At 36.5% G+C, this 24,904-nt stretch overlaps 1 protein-coding gene across 4 annotated transcripts in view; it reads left to right on the forward strand.

Annotated features, from left to right (window-relative positions):
- The first annotated feature begins 806 nt into the window (after window positions 1-806).
- Window positions 807-24,904, forward strand: part of LOC107021157 (sister chromatid cohesion protein PDS5 homolog A) — a 29,401-nt gene continuing 5,303 nt past the window's right edge. The window contains exons 1-26 of one of the 4 annotated variants that reach the window (XR_003579010.1): window positions 807-1,099; window positions 2,006-2,203; window positions 2,344-2,525; window positions 3,871-4,042; window positions 6,493-6,714; window positions 6,934-7,150; window positions 7,278-7,423; window positions 7,538-7,695; window positions 7,777-7,926; window positions 8,012-8,060; window positions 8,447-8,635; window positions 9,933-10,112; window positions 10,978-11,120; window positions 13,886-14,012; window positions 15,163-15,312; window positions 15,490-15,558; window positions 17,996-18,132; window positions 19,303-19,423; window positions 22,842-22,976; window positions 23,060-23,253; window positions 23,319-23,466; window positions 23,555-23,692; window positions 23,768-23,851; window positions 23,944-24,435; window positions 24,502-24,569; window positions 24,643-24,691. Coding sequence is in view for 3 of the 4 variants with exons in the window: in XM_015221764.2 (XP_015077250.1) it covers window positions 992-1,099; window positions 2,006-2,203; window positions 2,344-2,525; window positions 3,871-4,042; window positions 6,493-6,714; window positions 6,934-7,150; window positions 7,278-7,423; window positions 7,538-7,695; window positions 7,777-7,926; window positions 8,012-8,060; window positions 8,447-8,635; window positions 9,933-10,112; window positions 10,978-11,120; window positions 13,886-14,012; window positions 15,163-15,312; window positions 15,490-15,558; window positions 17,996-18,132; window positions 19,303-19,423; window positions 22,842-22,976; window positions 23,060-23,253; window positions 23,319-23,466; window positions 23,555-23,692; window positions 23,768-23,851; window positions 23,944-24,435; window positions 24,502-24,569; window positions 24,643-24,691 (4,026 nt within the window). In the remaining variant the exon portion in view is untranslated. The remainder of the gene's footprint in view (window positions 1,100-2,005; window positions 2,204-2,343; window positions 2,526-3,870; window positions 4,043-6,492; window positions 6,715-6,933; window positions 7,151-7,277; window positions 7,424-7,537; window positions 7,696-7,776; window positions 7,927-8,011; window positions 8,061-8,446; window positions 8,636-9,932; window positions 10,113-10,977; window positions 11,121-13,885; window positions 14,013-15,162; window positions 15,313-15,489; window positions 15,559-17,995; window positions 18,133-19,302; window positions 19,424-22,841; window positions 22,977-23,059; window positions 23,254-23,318; window positions 23,467-23,554; window positions 23,693-23,767; window positions 23,852-23,943; window positions 24,436-24,501; window positions 24,570-24,642; window positions 24,692-24,904) is intronic. The other 3 variants (XM_015221764.2, XM_015221765.2, XM_027918039.1) reach the window with 3 other exon arrangements.

Here is a 24,904-nt window from a genome sequence, read left to right on the forward strand (position 1 = left end):
TTCTCTCTCTTTATACAAACACAAACACAAATACATTTTATACATTTGTGTTTGTATAAAAGCGAGAGAGGTGAGGGAGAGATGACGAGAGTGACGAGCAGTGGCGGAGCTAGAATTTTATCCAAAGGGTGTCAAAATATTAAGAAATTAAATTGAATAGAAGCCATGGAGTGTCAATATGCAATATATATACATAAAAAATAATTTTTATTCTAGCTATACAATGTAACTTTCCGACGAAGGGGTGTCGACCTGTGGCTCCGCCACTGGTGACGAGCAAGAAACCTAGAGAAAGGTGAATGGTAATTGTTTGCTACGGGTTACAGTTAAATCAAACTGCCTCAGTACTTAACGCCAGGTTCCCTCCACATCCTCATACATATGAAAAGTAAGCAGTTGTATTAGCTCATCAACTCGCCTTAACGCATCCTCACTATACAGGTGCGGACTTGCGGCGTATGGTATCACTTGCCTAATAGTTGTCAGATGCGAAAGCTTCAAAGTTTTAAACTGTGGTTATAATATTTAATTTGAATTAATAATTTGCTATTTTATACAATTTTTCTTTTTTTCTTTTTTAATTATAATAGGTTCGAATTAGATTAAAATAGATAATTGAGGAATTTCAATTGAAATCAGATGAATTTTTATTGATTTGGAAATTTAGGGGTGCATAATAAGTTTTGTAACCTTAAAAGATACTTTATTTAAACTTATTAAAGCAAAAATAAATCAAAGTTTGTGAGGTATTTTTAATCTTTTCCCAAAGCTAAAGCTAAAACTCGGTAGTAAAAAATGTAAAAAGAAAAACTTTCTCAAAAGTGATCCGCAACTGCTTTTGTCGTGTACTGCTCGCTCATCAGCAAGGGCATAAGGCGGGAAAACTCACACTCCAAACTCTCCTCATTGCGCACCCTCTCTAACACGCGCTTCCTTCCATTTGCTCAGAAAATCTGAGGAAGCTTCTTAGGGTTTTTGCGAAAGGTCTGTAATGGCGGACTCAGAGAAGGAGGCGGTGAAGGTCATATCCCGAATCGGAAAACAACTGGGTGCATACAAAACTTGCCCCAATAAAGATACTCTTGTCAATTTGTTAAAAGTAATACCTCACTCTCAACTCTCAACTACTGATTGTGTTTTCTGTATCTTCTTTTAAAGTAATTTATGGAAACAGTTCACTGAATTTTTGTATTGGCTGGTGTTTCTCTAATTTTCTGAGATGCCTTGCGACTGAAGATATGTTTGTTTGGACTACAGTCTACATTATTGCTCCTTCGTACTAATTATTGATAACTTCTTCGTTTTTCCAATTTTGTTATTGCTTATTGTGTTGGCGATTTTTGCTCTTTTTCAGTACGTGCTATTCATTTTGGGAGGTTAGTAAGCTTGTTAAGGTTTTAATTATATGGACTTATCTGAATTAAGATATCACTCTCAGCTATCTTTGCTCGTTGGTACAGTTTCTTAAATGTGTTTTCTGAGTCTTCTTCGCCTGTTATTAGTAGTATGAAGACACCACGTGGTATGAATTAAATAGGGAGGGTTCACATTCTTTTGTGTAATCAGAATGGAATAGAGAACCTGGTGGGTTTTGAGCTCCTTTAGAAATGTGTGTATATTTTTGGTGAAGAAAATGTTATACCTTCTTGGTGCATTTGTATGTAAAATACTTTAAAAGAAAAGTATTTATACCCTCAGAGCTTTGGTTTTGTGGTAAAGGGCAATGCGGAATGTATGGGTAAGGCGCTTGCCATAAATTCTAACCTAGCTTCTAACTGAAGCCTTGTGTTTAAGTGGTAGCAGGTAGAGGGGACATACGTTCCTGAGTTTCAAAGCTGCTGTTAACTGTGTTGAACCCACCACACATTTCTCGGTTATAAAAAAAATATGGTTATTAACATCTAGGCCATGTTCTCTTGACATTTAAGAATCATTGTGCTATTTTGTTCTCAGACGTCGTATTATTTAAAAGTTCTTTGCATGACAAGATTTATATCTTCTGCAGCAAGCAACTCGTGCATTTGAAGGATTAAAACAGTCAAGTTCACTGAAATCTGTCATCAAACCCTTGAGCAGTTCTCTTGTTAAGCATAATTTGCTTGCTCACAAGGACAAAGATATCCGACTTCTGGTTGGCATCTGCTTCTGCGAAATTGTCCGTGTGCTGGCACCAAATCCTGAATTTACTGATGCAGTGTCTCGGGTAAAGTTTGACTTTATGCAGTTGTTTCTGTTATATGGTCTTGCCCATACTACCTTCTTCTTTACTCCCTCTCCCTGTTCGTAATTGGTAGTAGCTGTAATACTGTCGATGTGATTGCTGATTTTCTAAATTTGTAACAGGATATATTTGGACTTCTTGTCAATATCTTCTCAGAGCTTGAAGATACCATGAATCCTTACTTCAGCATGAGGGTACAACTGTTAGAAACTGTTGCAAAACTGAGGTTTTGTTTGCTAATGCTAGATATTGGCTGCGAAGAGTTGGTTAAAAAAATGTTCAAGAACTTTTTCGCCATCTTGAGGTGAAATTCATCGTTCTCGTTTTATTAATATTTTGTTCTGATTGATTATGAGGGCTTTCATAACCCCCTCCCACCAATTTCCTCGCCCTTTAAACTCCTTTAGTTGTCTAATCATTGAATGCATCAAGAAACACTGCATGAAGAAAACCGGTTGAGAATAAGCACCAAAAAAAGGGAGGGCTGGAGTAGGGGTAAACAGGGGTACCTATGTGACGTTTCATATAGAAGAAAGCCAATATGCTGCTGATGTCTTCTTGTTCTTAGGTTATCCTTTTGGAATTTATTTGAATTTTTGCTTGGTAACCCATGAAGTTCTTGGAGAAAATGAAGGTGAAATTTGTTTCACTTTTTCAAGTTGGCTCTTTTCAAGCTGGAAACTGAAAAACTTTACTAGAGTTACGTCTTTTACTTTTTCAAGAACTGAAATAACATATGTTTCTCCAAAAGTTGGTATTTTTTTTCAGAACAGAGTTTTCACCATTTTTAAAACAAGTGCAGTCAAAATCTATGTTCAATCCACATGAGAAAACAAACCCTAGAATGTCCCCAAGCTTACTAATATTCTGCAAGAGAAGTGGTGAAGGTGCTTCTTGAATTGCTAAAAGAATACTCAAACAGCATTGCTAAGCTTAGAGAAAGCTGATCTAGTGAAGGACTCTGTGAGAGAAGACCTAGGTGACTGGAAAGGGCAAAGTCAGTAGTAAATGATGAGTATGTAAGGCTAGAGAAAGTTAGTAGACCATGGTCAAACCTTTATTCACACTCAGCCCATCTGCAGCACGTTCAAGGAGATCGTGAAGTCTCAGATGTGGATAAAGAGAAAGAAGTATTGTAATACAAGAATCTTTCTGTGCATGCTACAAGTGGCCAATCTGAATCTAGCATCATGTTGCACAATTTTCTTCATGAGAGAAAATTCAGTTCTTTGTTTTGGTTGAAGTGGGAATTAATGCTCAACGACACAAAAGCTTAATATAAGGTCTTGCATTGCTATAAAAAAACAAGAGGGGAAATAGGGAGCCGAAGTGAAGGAAAGAGGCGTGGAAGTGACTAATCCCTTGTTGATTTTCTTAGTATTCAATTTAGCATCCCAAGATTTCCCAACTCGGGTGAAGTTCCTAACAGCAGATAAATTTACCCCTAACTTATTCATTCCTCTGCAAAATCACAAAAAAGTTCATTCAATGAAAGGATGAAGTAGGATTATATAATTAAAAAGAAAAGAGGGCTGAAAAGTATTTACCGTGTGATGTCTCATGCTTAATAATTTTACATGAATTTTTTTCGTGCGGGTTACGTATGGAAAATTAGTTTTACTATCTGATGGTGCTAACTTTTCTCGTAGGGAACATCACCCTCCAAGTATGGTTTCTGCAGCAGTATCAATAATGACACAAATTTTGGAGGAGAAAATGCAAGATAAAGAGAAGACCAGTTCCGAGCTGCTCACTTTTGAAAAAGAAGAATCTGAGCCCCTTTTAGATGTGATTTTGCAAAACCTTTTGAAGGAAGCAAAGGTAGATATGGTGATCTATAACATAATAATAAGATTAAAGCTAAAAGTAGTTGCTGCGTTAACAGTTTCAGGTGTACTTTCAACTTTGTTTTGAAAAAGATGTAGTGCTTTCATCCCTTTTATCGATGTAAAACAGAATTTTTTGATCTTCTTTCATCCCTTCTCCAAGATGAAATTAACAATAGTACTTAATACTGTAATCTCTACTCATTGAATGCTGTCTTGAAGCCAAGAAATGGAGTTCCTTTTGGTGTTTGAGTTCTCTTTGCTGTCACCTTTCTCACAGGAAACAGTAGGAGAGGTAGGGAAGTTTTGAATAGGATGTTCTATTTCATGTGTCGTCCTTTCTGCACTTATAAAGCTTTAAAGTAAGGACTTAAGACACCTAAGTCTTCAGAGTTAATCTGCTTCCATTTTCTGTAAATAATCACCGATTATAAATTTTTCTGTTTATCCTCTCTAGCTGATTTCTTGTTCAATTGTATAGTTTTCCATCTATAGATCAATTTATCTATATTGCGTTATGTAATTTAATTTAATTGACGGACAACCTTTTTTTCAACTTAAATGACATAGTTTCAGATGATTTGTCCTCAAGCATTGTAAACTTTCTCTGATGACCAAAATTTCCTGAAGCAACGTATACTTTGAAATACAGAACTTCTTGTGTCTCTACATAAATTCATGGATCAACTCTTACACTCTTTTTATTGAGATAAACCAAAGAAGTGATATCTCCCCAACTCCCTGTAAATTCCAAGATAATCTTTTGTTATCTTCAGCTCCCTACCTTTAGTATATTCTCCGTATGAAGCTTATTAATATTTTTTAGCAGTTTGTACTTTTCATTTTCTGTATCTACTGGATCCCATCAATGAAACAAATTACTTCATAGGAAAAAGCTAATTATACCCCAAATTGGCACATCTGCGTGTGTGTGTGTGTGTTTGTGTATATATATATATATATATATATATATATATATATCTGTCTGCATGTGTTTATGTATATATTTATATCATTATATGCATGTATGTATATAAATTGGTCGCTCACATATTATACTCCAGTTCAAAACTATTTTAAGTTGACATCTTTAAAGTCAAGCAAACATGCAAATGCCAAAGATGGTGTAAGAGAAATTAAAAAAAGGTTGCGTGCACATTGGGTGTTGTGCTTGTTCATCTTCTCACGTCTGAGTGTCTGAGCAACTCCGCATTTGCGAGTTTGCTCACATTGGTTGTCCCAGGCCTATATAAGGGAGGTGGTTTGTGAAAACAGGGCAACAGAAGAAAGAGATCCGTACAGATCATACCAATTATTTGGGATTAAATTTTAGTCAGATTGGTGCGTTTACTTTAGGTCTAATGTTCACTAGTAGTGGGTTAGTTTTGTTATTAATGCTAGTAATAGAGAATCCCTAGTACCTTAGTACCTGAATTTTAAGATATTGGATTGAGATGTTGTATAAAGGAGCAATATGAAATGGGAGAATATATATAGCTGCCTACAACTAGCTTGGGATTGAGACAATTGTTATTGTTGTCAGTGTCTGTCAGTGTTAGCAGCATATGGACTGGTTCCATATCCATGATGTCTGAAAATTACTCTCCACTTGTTATGAGTCTATAGTTGCAGCTCCCATCTCTTCTCAGGTTCACCTCATGTTATTCTTTTTTGTTTGTAGATAAACTTGCTGCCGTCTCAGAAGTTGTAGCTTTTAATCTTTCTTCTTTTCTTTTTGTTGATTGCACAAATGATGGTAGGATTCCTGCTATTCTTTTAGATTAGGGTACATTTCCATGGGTGCTAATGGAGACTTGTCATTTGCTCAACTACTTTCTCTGGTTGTCTGGGGTAAGGTGAGAAAGACATTTTTTTTGGTCCTTGAATAATGAATACCCATTTATTTGATTGATTGTAGAATAGTGGTAATACATGTTTGGATGATGAGAGACTATTGGGAGGAGGATTCATCAATTTGTGATCATTAGTAATGCCCTGAATGTGTCATTTAATGTTGAATTTTTGATCTTTAATTTTGGGTGGCGAGTCAGGTCTTTTTTCTTTTTGATCAAGTGCAGAGTCATATCTTTTTAGATGGAACCTTCCGAATGACTCATCAAAATGCAGTAGTAGTGCATCTTATTTGAAGTTGCTCATAGACTTGTTCTTTTAAGCTTGCTTCTAGTTATGGCTTCTTGAGATTACCTTCTTCCTTGTGATGCTAAGCGTTCTTGTTGTTGATGGAGGACAGCACAATATTTATATGTCAAGTTTACGAATGATATGCAATGTAGAAACTTCTTACATTTATTAAGTGGTTCTTGTTTGCCAAGATGAAATTAATTAACACCACTCTCTTAGTTTTGCAATTTATCGTTCCTGCTATGGGAATATCTTCCTAATTGTCTTTTAAAACTTGAATTCTTTTTATGAATTTTGTTCCAGGGTGCATCTCGTGTGTCTCACCAGCTTGCTGTCACTGTCATTCAAAATTGCAGTGTAAAGATTGAAGATACTGTTTCAAGGTTTTTAAGGTCTTGCATTCTTAACAGAGACGCAGTGCAGAGTGAGATCAAGGAATATTACCATGAAATTATATATGAAATCTTTCAGTGTTCTCCTCAAATACTTTTTTCTGTCATACCTAGCCTGATCCACGAATTATTGGTGCGTCATTCTCCTGCCATTTAGTCTATTTATTGTATGACATTGTACTCAGTTAAATGTTATTTGTCTGGTCCAGTTGAATGCAGAATAAATTTTGATTATCATTGTTATTGTTATTTTCCTCGTGTTCACATTATTACTGTTGTTTAAGCTCTTCCATTGAATTAGGTTACTTTTCCCACTCCATTGCTCAAACTAGAAATGTAACTTCATTCACAGACAGATCAAGTGGATGTCCGGATAAAAGCTCTTGGCTTGATGAAAAAGGTCTTTTCCTTGCCTGGAAACCATTTTGCCCGGGATTATCACCAGCTTTTTGTAGAATTCTTAAACAGAACCTGTGATAAATCTGCTGAAGTGAGACTAATTACACTTTCATGTGCTAAAGCGTTCTACATGACCAATCCATCTGGAAAAGAATCACTTGAAGTTATTTGTAAGATGTTGAAACTTGAAAGTTTTTTCTTTTCTCTTCCTTTTTTTTTCCTTTCAATTTGCCCTTGATTTGTTGGTCTCCCGATTCAGCATTACATCTCACTATTTAACTCATGTGAACCGAGCAGCTGCTCTTCAAGGCCGGCTTTTGGATTCTGATGACAGAGTGAGATCAGAGGCAGTTACTGTGGTGTGCGACTTGGCAAGATATAAGCTAAAATCTGTTCCCCTTGAACTTATCACATGTGTTGCAGAACGACTGAGAGACAAAAAGGTTGTAGTGGTGAAAAACTTTCATAATATAACATTGCTTTTTGTGCAATTCTTTAAAAAAGAACTTCTCTGTTTGTACTTCCTGAAATATGCTTCTTTTTCATCTAATATGTAGGTGTCTGTTAGAAAGAAAGCATTAAAGAAGTTGTTAGAACTGTATCAGGAATATTGCACACAATGTGCCACTGCCATCATGGATTTCAGTAATCATTTTGAACAGATCCCATGTAAAATTTTGATGCTATGCTGTGACAGAGATTGTAAGGAGTTCAAGTATGCCCATTTTTCATGATGCGACTTCTAGATGGATGCATTTTCTAGTTGATGGAGATTTAATTATGATTCACCTTACAGGCCTCAGCAAATGGAGATTGTGCTTACTGACACTCTGTTTCCTGCTTCTCTTTCGATTGAGGATAAAACCAGGCATTGGGTCTTCATGTTCTCACTTTTTGCGCCTTGTCATCTGAAGGTCTTGAATGCAATTTTGTCTCAAAAGCTGAGGTATTTTGGTGATATGTGGCTTTCATTAACTTTTCAGTTCTGCCTTGCTTCTTTTGCTTGAATTCATGGGGTAGTATTCATCCAGGTTGCGAAATGAAATGCAAGTGTACTTAACTCTCCTCAACAAATACAAGGTATCACAAATAATTTTCATCTATGAAATATTCTGATAATTCTCTTTGTTCACCACTGTATAGCAGACAATTGAATTTGTTAAAGCTGAAGTTATAGATGCTTTTATGATTACAATTTTGGATTGCTCAAAATTTCCAAAATTCCAGCTATGATTACGTCTTGAACTTGGGGGCACTTTTTACTTTAGGCTGAAGCCTCTCTGGTTTTGTCTTGAATGCCTTTTTGTGGCATTAACTGCCATTCTTGTTTCTAATATCTTGATGTTGGCAAGATAGGTTGCTGTGTTGAAGAATTTCTAATTTACTAAGAATTTTGGTCCTCCTACATACTTTTGTCAAGTCATTGTGCAGTGATTTTGCATCGGTTTTCCATCTTTATGGTCCAGGAAGAAGTATCGGAAGAAGTAGAAAAGAAGTTGAAAATGTCCATTGTGAAAATGTCAGCATCTTTTGAGGATACTGCCAAAGCAGAAGACTGCTTCCGCAAACTGGATACGGTGAAAGACAGTCAAATCTTTGATCTGTTGGAGAAGTTATTATCTGAACAGAGCATTGAAGATGCCCAAACCACCAGGGTGAGCTTGTTTCACTTTCTTATAGTAGATCTTTCCTTATTTAACTTTTAACCTGTATATAGAGTGGCTTTCTTTTCATCGAAATTCGACCATGGAGCAAGATGCCTTTAGAGTTTCTAAAGAACTTTTCCTGGAGTAATTATAGGATAATTTCTTCTAATCTTCCCGTGTCATTTGTGTTTTCTTGGTTTCATTTCCCAATAAGTTACACTTAAATTTTGTTGATGGTCATGGTATAGAATAGAGAATGACCAGGGACCTGTACCAGTGGTTGGGCCTCTAAATGGGGTATTTTTTATATGAACTTGATTTTTAAGAAGTGCTAAGTGGCTCAAACTGGAAATTATGATATAACCAGAGGAGAAAAACTAAACAGGTTAAGTTGTGTGCCTAGAGTATAGAGTAGCTCAACTGTAAAATGTTGCTTGGAGTAGAGAGCAAGCTCAACAAGTTAAAGAGTGTGCCTGGAGTAGAGTTATTTTTGGAGTCTTTGGTTTTGGTCGGTAATGCTTGGAATTGCGTGGATTATTTGGTAAGAGACCTATATTTTGGCTTCCTTGATCAGTCTGAGGATCGTATCTTTGGCAACAAGCTTACTTGAACTTCAAAGTGATTTCTTTTTGACGAGTGACTGCTGCATATATTATTTTAAGACATCTTGTTCTCCTCATTATACACTTCTCTATTCTGAGAAAATTCTCTTGCTTTGGCAACTGAGTGAAGACCCCACTTCACATTCCTTTCATTCTGAGTACATTTTGTTGCCTTGGAAATTAAGTGAAGACCACACTTCATTTTCCTTTCTTTTGGGGACCTGGTGGTGGGTGCTGGTATGCGGGTATTGAATGGGAGTAATTTTTACAGCAAATACTATAAAGGATCTAGTTAGCTAGAGTTAAATGATGCAGTCTGGAGCATTTCATTATTTATGTTGTACATATCCTGAAGTTGCATAAATTCTTTAATGCATTTGAGTTAGTCAGATTCACTTTTTAAGTGTTGAAAAAGAAATTTCTATTGGGTTGGAGGTAAAAGTTTCATGATCTCAGTAGATGCAGAGTGTTTTGCGTGGTCATTCCCCATTGTATTTCTGGCTTCCCTAACTCTTTGGTTTCATCTGGATTGTAACACCTGATTTGGGTTGGCACATTTGCAAGTTCATGATAACATGCTAGTGCACTTTTTTGTGGATTAGAGTAATCTTATTTTTTTTTCATCTTTAGATTTGAGTTATTGCACCATTATCAGTTCCTCTGCAGATTTAATGGAACTCTTGTCGCCCCTTTGCATTATCCAGGATAACCTTTCGAGAATGACTGGCAACAAGAGTCTGCATACTGAGTTTCTGCAATTACTCTCCATGAAATGTTCATTTAGTCTTTTTGGTTTGGAGCATGTGCGCTGTATTTTTGATCGTCTTTCAGGCGACAGATTTAGGAATAAGCATTTGGAGGATTCTTCTGTGCAACTCCTCTTGGTAAGAGATAGTCACTTCAATTTTTTTTTTGATAAAGGTAAAGTTAAGATAGTCACTTTAAATTAAAAGAAAAATCCTGAAATTGGTCAATTTTGGCAACTTTTTATTTTTTTTATTTTTTATCATCATATTCAGTGCTTCTCCACATCCAATATTTGGGAACTTTGGGTATTGTTAGATTGATTGCTCTGCAGATTATGCTATAATGGTCAAAATGCATTCTTGTCTTTTCTGCCTCTCTTCCTTCTCAGCGTTCAATTGAAATACTGAAATCAGTTAGGTGCACATGAGAGTTACTGTTGCAGTTCCATTTTGCTGTTCTTTTTTATGATTTAAACATGTTTCCATTTATAAACGTGGCCAAAAATCTGTCCGTATACAAGGGTATACCAAAAGGTAAAGAATCTACTAGAAGAAATGATTCTCTACAAACTCCACCCAATCTTCTAAACAATAGGGAACTCTATGTGTGCACCAAAAGAATCTGCTGATTTCTAGAAAGTTAAACCTAGGTCGCTAGTAATAAACTGTCACTATGTTAATTGAAAAGGAGATCATAGAAGGCTTCAGATTTTTTTACTGTTTGAGCAGGACAGTTGTGAAAGTTGTGCTTGAAAAGATAACCTTTTGTTACAAAGTTATTTTTCATTGTTGCTTTGCGAGGCATCTGCTGAGTGAGTTAAATAACATCTTTTGAATGAAGTCTCCAGCTTGGAAAAAGGCATAAGGAAACTTAAGCTTTATATATGCGCCACTTTGAACCTTTCTTTCACTCATCTTGTGTGTTAGATTTTACTTCGTACATCATTCACATCCATTTCAATTGTATTTTATTGCTTCATCTTCATCCCTTTTTTCTTGCCAGACTATTCTGAGTGCATTCCCTTCACTCTTGAGAGGATTGGAGAGAGAATTCGAGAACTTGTTGTTGGAGGAGGTTATCCCATTCAACGAACAGCTGATCCAATTTCTTGCAAAAGAAGGATCCCACATGTCAATCAACCTTGGGTAATTTTTCGAATTCTAGGTTGTAATATTGTGCATTTTTATAGAAAACGGAAAGCAGGTGAAGCCCTCCCAGCCCAAAGGAAAATGTCCTTTTCTTTCTATAGTGAATGCAGTACACAAAATAATGAGTCTGATAGATAGTATTGAGCTTTCACGAATTCTTTTGTTACATGACTTTGTAGCCAACATTCTGATGAAAAGTTTCACTGTTAGGTTGAGAATAGATTACTCTTTGGTTCAATCACCATGCAGTATTTACTGTATAGTGTCGTATATAAAACAAATTTCTCTTCTGATACATCGTTTTGTGATGATGTGTGTAGTTTTTCATTTGGGGATTGAGCATTACCTTCCTCTGATTTGTTTTAGAATTAGTATCTCTCGGCATAAAGTACTTCATTTGGTGATTTAGTGAGAGCATGAACTTAAAAACCACAGCACTACTTTATATTGTAGTGTTTTATTCAAGTAAATGTAGGTCTTAAGTTGATCATCTGATTCTTTTAAGTCTGCCCTTTGTTTCTATTGTATTTACATGAAAACAAGGAGTGGTCCAGGACTCCACGGTTTTCACCATGTTAGCATCTCCTACTCCTGAAAATATGGAATCTTTTCTGCTATTAACTTTACCTGGGTGTATCCCTCTGACCATCAGCTTAACTTCTCTATTATCTTTCCTGTATTTGATATGACAGGAGCTTCTTTCTAATTTGTATCAAAGCAGAGAGTCTTTACCTTCAAACTGGAGGATAACATGGGTTACGTCTTTCTTAGTTGAAAGATTAGATTGGACATTCCCTGCTTGTTTTTACATAAATAATTCGATAGGTTGGCTTCTTGTAGAACTCTACCTGCGGAACTGCTTACTTTTATTTCCTGTGAGAATATAGGGAAAAAATATTATTGAATTGTTGTTGTATCTCCATTAGTACATTGAGCCCCTATTTATAGACCCTAGAATACAATCCTTTACCAAGTATAATACTATTTAGTATTTCTTTTCCTATTCTAATAGGATTGTATAAACTTATTCCTATTCCAATAGGATTGTATAAATCTATTCCTATTCCAATAGGATTGTATAAACCTATTCCTATTCCAACACTCCCCCTCAAGCTAGTGCATACAATTCATGTACCTAGCTTGATACAAATGTAATTAACACGAGGACCAATGAGGGGCTTGTTGAGATATCTGCAAGTTGATTAGTCAACTTCACAAAATTGACAGTCAATCTCAATGTGCTTTTTCTTCTCATTAAATACTGGTCAGTAAACACAAGAGATAAAATTCCAGTGTTGAACTTCCTAAACCAAACCTTCAAAGACTGCTTCAGACCATAGAGTGACTCACATGATCGACATACAAGGCTACTAAACTCCCCTCAAGCAACAAAGTGCTCAAAACAAGTATAAAATATATGGATCATGTTGGAATCAATAGATGAGTCAATATTAAACCAGTCATCGAAAAACTGGTTGTAACATGCTCATATGGCAGAGTATTAGATATGATGGCTAAAAGTGGTCATAGTCTAAGAAACAAAATTATATTGGTAGGGTCGGAATAATGTCACGACCCAACTAGAAAATAAAAATTATATAGGATAGTTCGAATTGATGGAACGACCCCATTGAAAAAGAGAAATAATATGGGTAGGGTCGGAATGATGGCACAACCCTAATGGAAAAAAGAAATTACATAGGTAGGATTGGAATGATGGCACAACCCTACGCAAATAAGATTTGAGGAGTCATCGGAAAGACGAATGGAACTACGGAAATCAAATATGAGGAGTTACCGATAAGACACACGGTGCTATGTAACTCAAATATGAGAAAATAGTTCGAAAAAAACCCACGGTAATACGCAAATTAAATATGAAAAAGTAGCCTAAAGAGATGCACGATGCTACACAAATAAGATATGAAAAAAAGGTAGTCACCAGAAGGATGGCAGGGTGCCTACACAAATTAAATATGAAAAAGCAGTCACCGGAATGATGCAACGGTGCTACACAAATTAAATATGAAAAAATTGTCACTGGAATGATGGCGCGGTGCTACAAATTAGATATAAGAATAGTCACCGGAAAGATACATGGTGACCCAACTTTTGCTAACATAATCATTGGCTAGACGGGCGACATATATAAGTAATAGCCACCTGCTAGCAGCGGAAGCTCTTTGATTATCTACCAAGATCGTAGAGACTTTGATACCATGTGAGAATATAGGGGAAAAATATTATTGAATTGTTGTTGTGTCTATATTATTATATTGAGACCCTATTTACAGACCCTAGAATACAATCCTTTACCGAGTAAGATACTATTTAGTATTCCTATTCCTATTCTAATAGGATTGTATAAACCTATTCCTATTCCACATTTCCCATTTTCCACTTATTTTCTTTTTCAAGTATATTTTTTTAATATAGAGATGTTTGTTTTGAAGATAGATCTATCATTCACAAAGTAAAATGGAATTGTTTGGTATCTTTACTTTTTTGGTGTAAACAACTCTGTATAGAAGATGTAGATCAAATTATAGAATTAATAGGGAGCTTGTAATTTTGGTTAGGGCTATAAATTTTTTGAAGGTGGCCAGCATGTCCTTAATGCTGAAGAATACAACTCAATTTTTTTTTTGTTTATCCTTTTGTTTTGCAGAAAAGTGAAAGGTGTTCTTCCTTGTGTGTGTTCTGCTAAATTACTACTCTCTTTTTTGTTCCGAGTTAGAGCAGTTGTATTTGCTTTGTTGCAGTGACATATATCCATTCTTGGAGAAGGTTTGCTTGGATGGCAGTCGTGCTCAATCTAAATTGGCTGTTTCTGCAATTGCAGCACTAGTGGGCCCTTCAGAGCTGTCCATTTTCTTAGATTTGTGCAAGGTGGCTAACTGTCATTTTCTTGGCATAGTGATGTAAAATGTCTGTTCATTTTCAGCATCTTTTGGAGTATGCCTGATTTCTTTTACGTTTTAATGATTGCAAACTAATGGGATCTAACTATAAACTTCTACTAACTGCTACTAACAATCATGTCAAATTGAAATTTTTAATACTTCACTTAACTGTTTTGCCTTTGGTTCATGTCTACTAGTTCAGCTGAGCAGGTACTGCTCTTAGCACTATGTTTTGCTACTGCTGTTTTTACTTTTACAACCACCTCTACAACTGATGATAACAATAAAATTATACTTGTATGGCCATAATAATCATCAAAAATCAAAATGATAATAATAATGATAATCATAAGCATGATCATTATTGTTATAATCATCATCATTACCACCACGACCACGACCACCATCAGTTTTACAATCAGACACTTCTTTATCTAGGACACCTTCTTTTCATCGTTACTATTTTGGTTTAATGTTCTAAACTCAACAGTTTACAGATTGATGCTTTCTTAAAAAGATGCTCCGTGCTATAACTGACTTGAATTTTTGCCCTTTTAGCAAAATAGGCTCTGTTGTGCTATAGTGTGCTTCCGTATTGATTGATCCATTGTTTTCTTTTCTCCTTTAGTCATTTAAATTTTCCTACTTTTCCATTTCTACAATTTTACAGACATTATTTAGGCATAATACATCAAGAAACATTCAAACTTGGGCTTAGCTGGCAAGTAATACTTCAACCTTTGAGAATGTACATCTAGACTCCTTAGCTATCTCCGCTATGTCAGTTGAGCAGTCCAAAATTACAAAATGATCATCTAGACACCTCCAAAATTTATGTGTCATGTCAGCATCGGGTGTCTGCGAGACACTGTCGGGATGAGTTGGAGTGTTTAGTTGCTAGTTGAGACCAAATTAAGATGTCTAGATATGCTCTTTCAAAGTTTGAGTGCTTACTTTCCAACTGAGGCCAAGTTTGAGTGTCTGTTTTTACTTTACCTTTGTACTAATGAATACGCTATAAACTTAAAAATGTTTTTACTTTCTTAATTTTTTTGTTTTGTGTCGTTAGTCTATCATTTTACTCCATGTATGAATTGATTCGAAGGTTCTCTCTTATCTGCATCTATTATTTCTAGACACTTGTGGATGCTTTACATCTGGGGAAACAGCTTCCAACAGTTTTGCAGTCTTTGGGCTGTCTGGCACAACATTCTGTTTTAGCATTTCAAGAGCACGAAGAGGTGGTGACCCGTTATATCATTGAGGAAATATTTCAGCTTACTGATGTGAGTTCGACTCTTCTGTTACTGACTAGCTACTACCTGTTCCCCTAAATATGGAAATAAAATGAACTGCTTAAATTGGAAGGTATGATAACTGATAAGTTCTCTTTTAGCCTGTCCACTTTGATAGTTGTAATTTTTCTGTTTCTTCTCTACTGATGTAGATAATTTTTTTCCTAGCTGGCCATGTTGGAGGATATGGATTTGTCAGAAAAGACTTCTGAATGTAGTGGTTCTTGCCAATTAAAGGTGAGTCCCATCCATCTTATTCTCACTTCTTTTTCCTATTTCATTTCTGTTCTACCAGTCTAGAATCCAGTCTGCATCTCTCTGATCATTCAAAAGCTGTCAACTAACTGATCTGCACCTGCATCTTTTCCAATAATATTTATTTCTCCATTTGGGGTTCCATCTTTAAGAACACACTCACAGATTGAAGTAGCTCTTCATATTGACTAGCGGTACTCATGGATATGCACTTGAGCATTGTGAACTAGTTTCAGGATTGTGACGAGATCACTAAGAACTGAACTTTGCCAAGCATCTGTTTCCATCCCAAGGTGTTGGAGTACCACATCGATGGGATAAGAGGTCCTTGGCCCTGGACAATCCTCCTTCGTGAGCTATTGGGATTGAGTTAGTATTTGAGCCTAACTCATCCAATTCACTGTTTCTGATGTTGGGTCTCCCATCTTGTATTATACACACTCCAAATGTCCAGTCCTGGGCATGCCATGAGGGTGGGTGGGTGTTGGAGTCCCACGTCGGTGGGATTAGAGGTCCTTGGTTTCCTTATATGGTTATGGAGAATCTTCCTCTCATGAGCTAGCTTTTGGGGTTGAGTAGGCTCAAGGTCCATTTCTTTAAGGCAAAGAAATTCTCCAAAGAAAACACACACAACGGAATGAACTTGATGCCCTTTCCCTAAATAAAACCGTGGATTTTGGTGTCTTTGTTTAATCAATTGGGGGTTTCAGTAACTGGATTACATGTAGAACTCCTCACTCATATGCGCTGATTTTGAATTACAGTTTGGCTCCTCTTAATTAGTTCCTTCAAGAGATTTTGGGTGTGTTTAGTTTGGAGGAAAACATTTTCTTATTTTTCCATGTTTGGTTGGACAAATTTTTTGGAAAACATTCCCTTGAAAAACAAGTTCCTACAAAACGAGGAAAATGACTTCCTTAGAAGTAGGAAAAATAAGTTCTATAAGCGACATTCTATGTTTATTATATCCTCCCCCACCTGCCCAACCCTACCACTTGGCCAACTCACCGCCACTCCCCCCCGGCCCTGCTCCCCACCCCATTCCACTCCTACGGTGTTTTGCTAGGTTACATACAAATGCTTTTGAGAAAACATTTTTTTTGCTTACTGATCAAACACCAGAAAAGTAGGTAAAAAAACCAACTTGTTTTCCAAGATATTTTTTTCAATAGGAAAACATTTTCCATGGAAAATATTCTACTTTGTACCAAACACACTTCTCACTTTATGTAGTTCGTACGAATATGCGTATTTTTCTATTCAAAATTCCACAAAGTTGCTAAACACATAGAGAAAATGTGAATTAACTCGAGAAAATGTCAAAACCAACTCTAACCCTCATATCCACTCCAACCGTTGCAATCACAGCTGCAACCACCACCACGATCATCTGTGTACTGAAACAATCATGGTCTGCAGCAACATCTGTGCTAAAGCTCCACAACTAAAACTGTTGCTATTAGCCTTGTCCTTGGCACTTTGTTCAGCACAGTCGTCGTCACCACTGTACTGGGGACAGCTCCTCCAGTTGCACAACTCTATACCCGTCTGTTAGTTTGGGGCCAAAACAACCTTCCCAATTCCGCTCTTCTAAGTCTCACCCCAGTTTAGATTCAGCCCACCTACAAAACATCCTTTTTTTTTTTTTTGAAACAGGTAACATAAAAACATCCTTTTCTTCCTCCATGTTTTTCAGGTTTTCAGCCCAATTTTGTCTGAATCTTCATAGAACCACACCGGAAGAGACCCATTATATTAATAAGGTGGGTTTTAGAGAAAGTTCTCTTTGAATATTTTGGATCAATAGGCTTAGAAAATCATCAATGTTGTAGGGTAAATATGAGGAACAAAGAGTAAAAGACCTGTTAAAAAGAATGGGGAAGGAAACAGGAGACGTGACACTCAAATAAATCTTCGAATACAATGTTTTTGCTCTTCATACGCTAGATTTGTTGGAAAAAGAAGTGCTTTCCACGTGATAAGTAGTGAAGGTGTGTATAAGCTACTTGTGAAGAGTAGGCGTAATTATTGTGCAAGTTGAGGAGGAAAATATGTATTAAGCTTATCTCTTTAGTTATCTACCCTGGTAAATATTGTCTACACACTTATCTGAAACTTGCTTCAAAGGGGGTGACCTAGATGGCGAAGAGTTGGTGTAACAACCTAAAGTTCTTCCCATCTGCTTAAGGTTTTTTGGTAGAGTTACCTAATATTTGTGCTAGTGAGAGGTGACAGGTACCATATCTGAAAGTTATCCTTCATGGAGCTGACTGTGAGTTCATTGATTGGCTTATATGCTAATAATGTTCAAATTAGTTCTGAACTTCAGCAAGGGCCCAAAGGATGTTAGTGTGAAATAGTTTACATGTCTAGTTAGGACCTCTTTCTATGGCTTCATCTGACTGTTCAGTTGATGCAGATTTTTGGGCTCAAGACACTAGTTCGGAGCTTTTTGCCCCATGGAAGTGCAACTGTCAGTCGTCCAATTAACTTTTTACTGGATATCATACTGGAAATGCTTCAGAAGGGTGATCATTATGATGGTATCAACTCAAGGTATCAATTATGTTTTCGAAATTCTTATTAAGATGTTTATCAGCATATGGGATTATGCTTCTTTGGGCGATTAGAGGGCTCTCACTAGTTGGATAATTATGGTTCCTGGTGACATGTGAATGAAATTATTTTTGTTAATGACTTGTATTTTAGACTGAAGATCTTAAGGAATTAGGCACTACCCTATACAAAAACAGAAGGTGTAAGAAAATTAGTGGTCTTAAAGATGTCTCTACTTAATGATGTGGAAGAGGGTCAATCTCCATGGTCATTAGGTCATGCACTGATGTTCTTGCAAGGCTCTTATATGCTCTGACATAAGTTAACTGTAGTTTAGATTCATGGTTTATCTCCTAACATATGTTATGACTTAGGTGTAAAGCATTTCTAACACGGTGTCACATTCTATGGAGCACTGCACACAATTTACATCCGTGACACTGTACACATTATTTACTTATCCTTTTGGTGCCTGAAATGGACATAGTACACTATTTTGGGTCACCAGAATCCAAATCTATCGAAAAGTCTGGAGTAGTTATTTTGAGCCTTAGCATGAAAAAATTTTACTTGTAGAAATAAGAAGGATGGCCCCAGAATATCGCATAAACTCTAGCCACCAGCCTAAGCTTCCATTCTTCTTTTCTCTTTCATGTCTTTTGCCCCAAATAGCTAACTTTTTGTTATGTTTCCAACTTTATCCTCTTGTCTTTTTATGCTGCTTAGCTTACACTTGCCTGGAGTGTTCCTTGGCTAGTGTAGGGGAGAGAGGTGTATATTGTATGCAGTCTGCTCCTATTTTTTCTGCAAAGAGGCTATTTTCATACCTAGACGGGAGAAACTCTACCATTGTGCAAAGGCCTGCCCTTCTAGCTTACACTTGCCTACTGGCAGAAAATGTTTGAACCTACTTTACCAATTAGTAAATGCCATGCTGCTTATACTTCAGACAAGCAGAAGGTATTGCAGGTCAATTGTGTATTTCCTGTAGATGATATGCTTACAAGTCACAGTATCATAACTTGTAAGAAAATCTAACAAGAACAAATGAATGCTGGAAAGTTAAAGGTATTCTCAGTTTAGCTTGAAGGAACATTCTTTGTGTAGGTGATATCTTTGTTGCATTTGTTGCTCTTGCAATGACTTAATCACTGAAAACCTTTTTTCTAGCAGTGATTCTGACAAGGCTCATATTAGATTAGCGGCTGCAAAGTCTGTTCTTCAGCTCTCAAGAAGGTGGGATTCACTCATTTCGCCACAAATTTTCCGCTGCACAGTTTTGACGGCTAAGGTTAGAAGACCTCCACTCTAAAGTAATATGTCAGTAAATGCTGACTAATTCTAGCAATTCACTGGCCAAAAAGACGCATTAGTTTGAGTTTCAATTACTTTAAATTTTAGTTTGCGGCCATAATTGATTAATAACAGTTGGATTGGATACTATATAATCGTTTCTCTTGCATAGTTCTTGCTGTTATCACATTTCAAGTATATAACCTTGTCACTGTTACAATCAGCAGAACTTTCGTCATTTCTCATGTTGTTTATCTTCTTATATGGTATTGACTAATGCATGTAAAGAGTAGAGTAATGGTCAGATCTACAAATAAAACTCTTGCTATTTCATTCTCTGATAAGAGGTCTGTGATGTCAGATAGCCTTCATTGGGGATGAAGTAGCACGTTTTCCATAATTTACGAACTTTTGCCATGTAAAACAGAAAACTATACTCTGTCACTGCATAGTCCCATATTGATTTCACAAAGAAGTACAAAGTTGATTAATTTTTTGAATGAAAATAACTTGGATGTAATATAAACAAGCATTTCTATCCCTCACAGTAAAGATCTAATAAGGAGTTCTGAAATTCAACATTGTATCCTATCAATATCATATTGATCTCTTTGCAATCCACCTGAAAACCGTTTCAGTAATTTAAATGTGTATTCAGAGCTTGTGAATGGAGTGCATAATTATTAGTATTTGTCGACGTGCGATTTCTGAAGATGGAAGTATTCTATTCTAAGCAGATACCGCTTCCATCTACAACGAATATGCCCGTAAATCTGACGTGCTTCCTTTTACCAATTCAGCATGCCATGAACATGGAGACAAAAGATTACATTGATTTGGATTAAACATTCAGGAGCCAACTCTAACTTGAATTAGCCAACAGTTCTCTTCCTTGCCTCTTTAGACCCACATTTTGAATCCCACCTACCTTTCTTTTGATGGTCATGGAATCATGGGATTTTCCTACTCAGACCTACGGTTTACTTATTTATGCTTTTCTCTCTGTCATCTGAATATCCATTGTCTAAGGCCTCTTCTTCTTCTGAGTGACATCATTTCTTGCATAATGTGAGAATGGGAATAAGTGGTAGGAGCCTAGTTAGCCTCTTTCTCACTGAAACTCCTATCAGTTGAGAAATTAATTAACCTCCTGCCTATTAAATCAGCAGTTCTGTGCAGTTTGTTACTGCATGCAGATTAAAGAATCAATGAGAAAGAAAAGAGAAGAATATATTTGGGAAGAGGATGAGTAGAATGAATGGGAAGCATGTATAAAATTTTCAAGCAGGAATGGAAGAACTTAAGAGTTACAAAGTTGATAGTTTTCTAAAGTGGAGCTCTTACACTGGTCAATTTGGACTATTATATGGCTTAAGTTGGGTTTCTTACTGTGGAAGTATAGCTTCTGAAAATGAGTTGACTAATGTTGAATATTTTATTCACTGCTGTTTGCTATATGATCATGTATTTTCTTTTTTGATAAGGTTAACATCTATGATCTATAAAAAACAAAAAGTCGAAACACCGTCATTGACCTTGAAAACCCTGATCATGTTATTTAGCTGAGCGGTTTTCAACATATCAGTTAATCCACCCATGCCTGGATAAATAGGAAAAGGGAAAGAGGGTCCCCTTGTCTCCATCCTCTCTCAGAAGGGAAAAAACCAGATGGTGAAACATTGATCTGAACAGAAAGAACTTCACTGTACTCGCAGAACTTTATCCAGTTTATCCATTTGCTGCCAAAATCCATCCTTTCAAGGGTCTTCCAAAGAAATTCCCAACTTAGATGATCATAAGCCTTTTCAATGTCTAACTTGCTTATAATTCCTGGAGCTTTTGAAGTATTCCTCACATCCCTACATTCATTTGCTATTAAGATAGCATCCATAATTTTTCTTAAGTTGACGAGGCTCTTCACTTTTGGTGCTGCACACGTGTCGACATAACATGAATGGGGGTGGGAACCGTACCCGGTCTAGTCAACAGATTGTGAGTACTTTGACCAAAATCGACGGAGAAATTTCAGACAGATTCAATGATTTCAGTAATCAAAACAAAAGCTACGGTGAAGTTGAAGAAAATGGTATATGGAATTTTCTATGTCACTTCTTTTTCTTTTATCTCCTTCCAAACTTCTCTTGATCAATATTTTCTCCTCCAGTTATCCACATATTATCTCATAATTTAGGTGTCATAACTTTATTTTTAGATATTTGAATTGTTTTTAGCTGAATCCTGAACCTGTATCTATCCCCAAATCTTAGAATTTAAATCATGAAGGATCTGACATGTTGATCCTCACCCGTATCCGACACCTGCACTCGAGTCCAACTGTCCAAGCAACTTAGAGTTTGTCTACCCTTGATGAATGCCATTTGTTGGGCATCAGTTTTGACGTCACAATTTTTAGCCTTTCTGTCAGAAGCTTGTAGATGACCTTGTATAAGGCTATAAGCTGTCAATCAAGGCTGATGGGCCTAAAATCCTTCAATTCTGAAGCAACCACCTTCTTAAAGATCAAAGCTATGAAAGGCTATTATATCTTTTTCCAAAGTAGCCTTGATCATGAAAATTCTGTACAACAGCTACCTCATCACATTTAACCACTTCCTAACATTGGATAAAGAAAGCCATGGAAAATCCATCTGGGCCAGGGGCTTTATGCCAGCACGTAACAATACAAATTATTTTATTTCCTCCAGGGGCTTTATCCCTGCACATAAGAATACAAACTATTTTATTTCCTCCTCTCAGAACTGGCTATGGTGCAATAGATTATCTTCCTTGTTGATCATAAGTCTTTTTCTGGGGTTGAACTGTGGTCTCAATCTTCTGTTTATGGGTATAAATTTTGATAAAAGCTTATAATCTGTTCTCAGATCCCTGCTGGTTCAGTTACACCGACCCCATTGATCAACAGATTATCAGTGTAGTTGTACTTCTTTTGACAGTTTGCCGTTTTATGGAAAAACTTGGTGTTTCTGTCACCCTCTTTGGACCATCGAACCCTGTATATTTGCCTCCATGCCACTTCCTCCCTTTATGCAATTTCCGCAAACTCTATATGGTCATGTATAGGAAGCTAATCCAGACAATGCTCTTGATTCAGACTTTGCTATTAAATGGGCTAATTCTTTCATTTCCCGAGTTCGATTTATATTTCCAGCTTGACTTGTTTTCTTTTCTTTTCTCCCATGCTTGCTAGAAAAAACTTTTGTTTAGGTCAAAGAGTCATCAATTTTTTGATATTCAGTTTAGCAGAACTTGACTTAGATGGATTGGAAGCCTATGTGTATATCCTTATTAAGAAAAGGCCCATGTGTATTTAAGTTGACATTGGTAGCAGCTTGCATTTGGTTTAACTTTGTATTTTTTTGAAGTTTCTGATCATATATTCCTATAACTTTTGATAGGATAATTCTCCTCTAGTACAAAGATTGTTTATTAAGAAGGTGCAAAAGCTTTTGAAGGAACATAAGATTCCTTGTAGATATGCATGTGCGTTTCCATTTGCTGCCACAGACTCTTCAGAAGATCTCCAACAAATTGTAGGTTCTTATTAAAATTTTTGTTTCTTCTTACTTTGTCAGTTTTTTTCCTTCTTCTGACACTGTCCTTTTTTCCCCTTAAGTCTTTGAAATACATGGAAGAGTTTGTACATGTATATGGCAGTGCAGCAAGAATAAATCGAATGTCTAAAATGCCTGGACATGTGACTGGTTTTCCTGTTTATATAGTGGTTTTCCTGATCCATGTCCTTGCTCATGATCCAAATTTTCCCACTGCCGATCACCATGTTGCCAACTCCTACGCACAGTTTTTCAGGTTAGTGCTTTCTTATCAGCTGTCTTTAAACACCTCATCTTTTACTTATTATCCTTTTGGGCCAGTCCACTTGTTTTCAGCTTGCGGGCATTGATTGATTTTAACTACTCTGATGGCACTGTGGACCTCATTGGCAAAGCTAGCTCATACTTGAGAAGTATCTTCCATGCAATAAAAAAGGCAGAGGATGCTGTTGATGCACAAATTACTCCTGTCAGTGTCTTCCTTGGTTTTGAAATTGATGCTGGTTCCTTATTCTTAAATATATTAATTCTGACCCATGAGGGTGATAATATTGCAGAATCTTCATACGTTGTCAGATATTGGGATTTCTTTGTTGGATGCAATAAGCAACAGAGGCATGTCTCATTCACATATCTCTGGACTTATTTTGCTGCCATCTTCACTCTATAAAGTGGGTCAAGAACATAATAGTCAGGCAAGTTCTTTTCACTTGATTGACATTTTCTTTGTTTTTTTAATTTTTATTTACACTTACCCTTTTCTTTTGCAGGGGAAAAGTGATCTTTTAATTCGTTATCAGCTAGATGAAAATTTCATTAGGAGTTTACTTGATATTTCTAAAAAGAAAGCTCAGGTATATGCCTTTACCCCTGCATTGATTTTTATCGGTTTTCATGGAAATGCCTAACTGATTTTGTACCCGTTGTTCTTCCATTTTTATCTCAGACTGCTGGCATCATCAGTACACAATACCAAAAATCTCAAGATGGCATGAAGCGGTCTGGTAACAGTGGGGGCAGCAAGTTAGAAATGCAACTTTCCAAAAAGGGCCCTCTGCCATTGAGCATGTTAAAAAGGAATTGTGGTTATTCATATTCAGATAAGGAGGAGATAAGTGAAGCAAATCAGGAGCTCACTACTAGAGAAAGACAAAAAACATCGAAACCATTTTCAGCTTCTGTATCATTTGAATTACACAAGGAGTTTTCAATGGATGATGAACATGAAGATGATGCACATGGAGCCATTGAAGCAGATATTAGGACTGAGCAGCAGCCACATTGTTCAAGAACTCTCAGGTTGCGACCCTCGTCTGATCAGAAGAATGAAAATCCACGTTCCCTGAAAGAAAACGACACAATCTCAAGGTGTAAAACCATAATGCGAAAGCCTTCCAAATCCGTGAAAGGCAACAGCTCAGATATCTGCATCTCAAAGGTATATTCTATCATATCTTTCAGTTTTTTCAGTTAGAGTTTCTTGTTCCAACTCTTGAATTTGTAGGGAAGCAAAACTGATGCTGAAAAGTTAATTAGTCAGCATAAAGAACTGTGCTCTCCGGAAGATAAATGGTGAGAATTTCTTTGATATTGGTATATTTAACAACATTCACTTTTAAATGACATGTCTGTTTTGATGATGCAGTTATTCTGGAAGCACAGAGGTTTTTGATTCTAGGAACAGCTCCCTCAAGGTCTGTCAGAAGATTGCTAAATATAACAGACGTGCTAAATAGTGTGTAGGAAATGTTCTATCTGTCTGTTGCTTGTTACCCTGTGACAGAAATTGTGAAAATATAAGGATCATTGCTGGGTATCTTAGGAGGAAAAGTTTCCTGGCTTAATTCTGCATTCTTAGTGTCACTTCTGGTTCTGATCTGACCCTTTTAAGGAGGGCCTGCCAGAAC

Source organism: Solanum pennellii, chromosome 6 (assembly GCF_001406875.1).
Source record: "Solanum pennellii chromosome 6, SPENNV200".
Lineage (NCBI taxonomy): Eukaryota > Viridiplantae > Streptophyta > Magnoliopsida > Solanales > Solanaceae > Solanum > Solanum pennellii.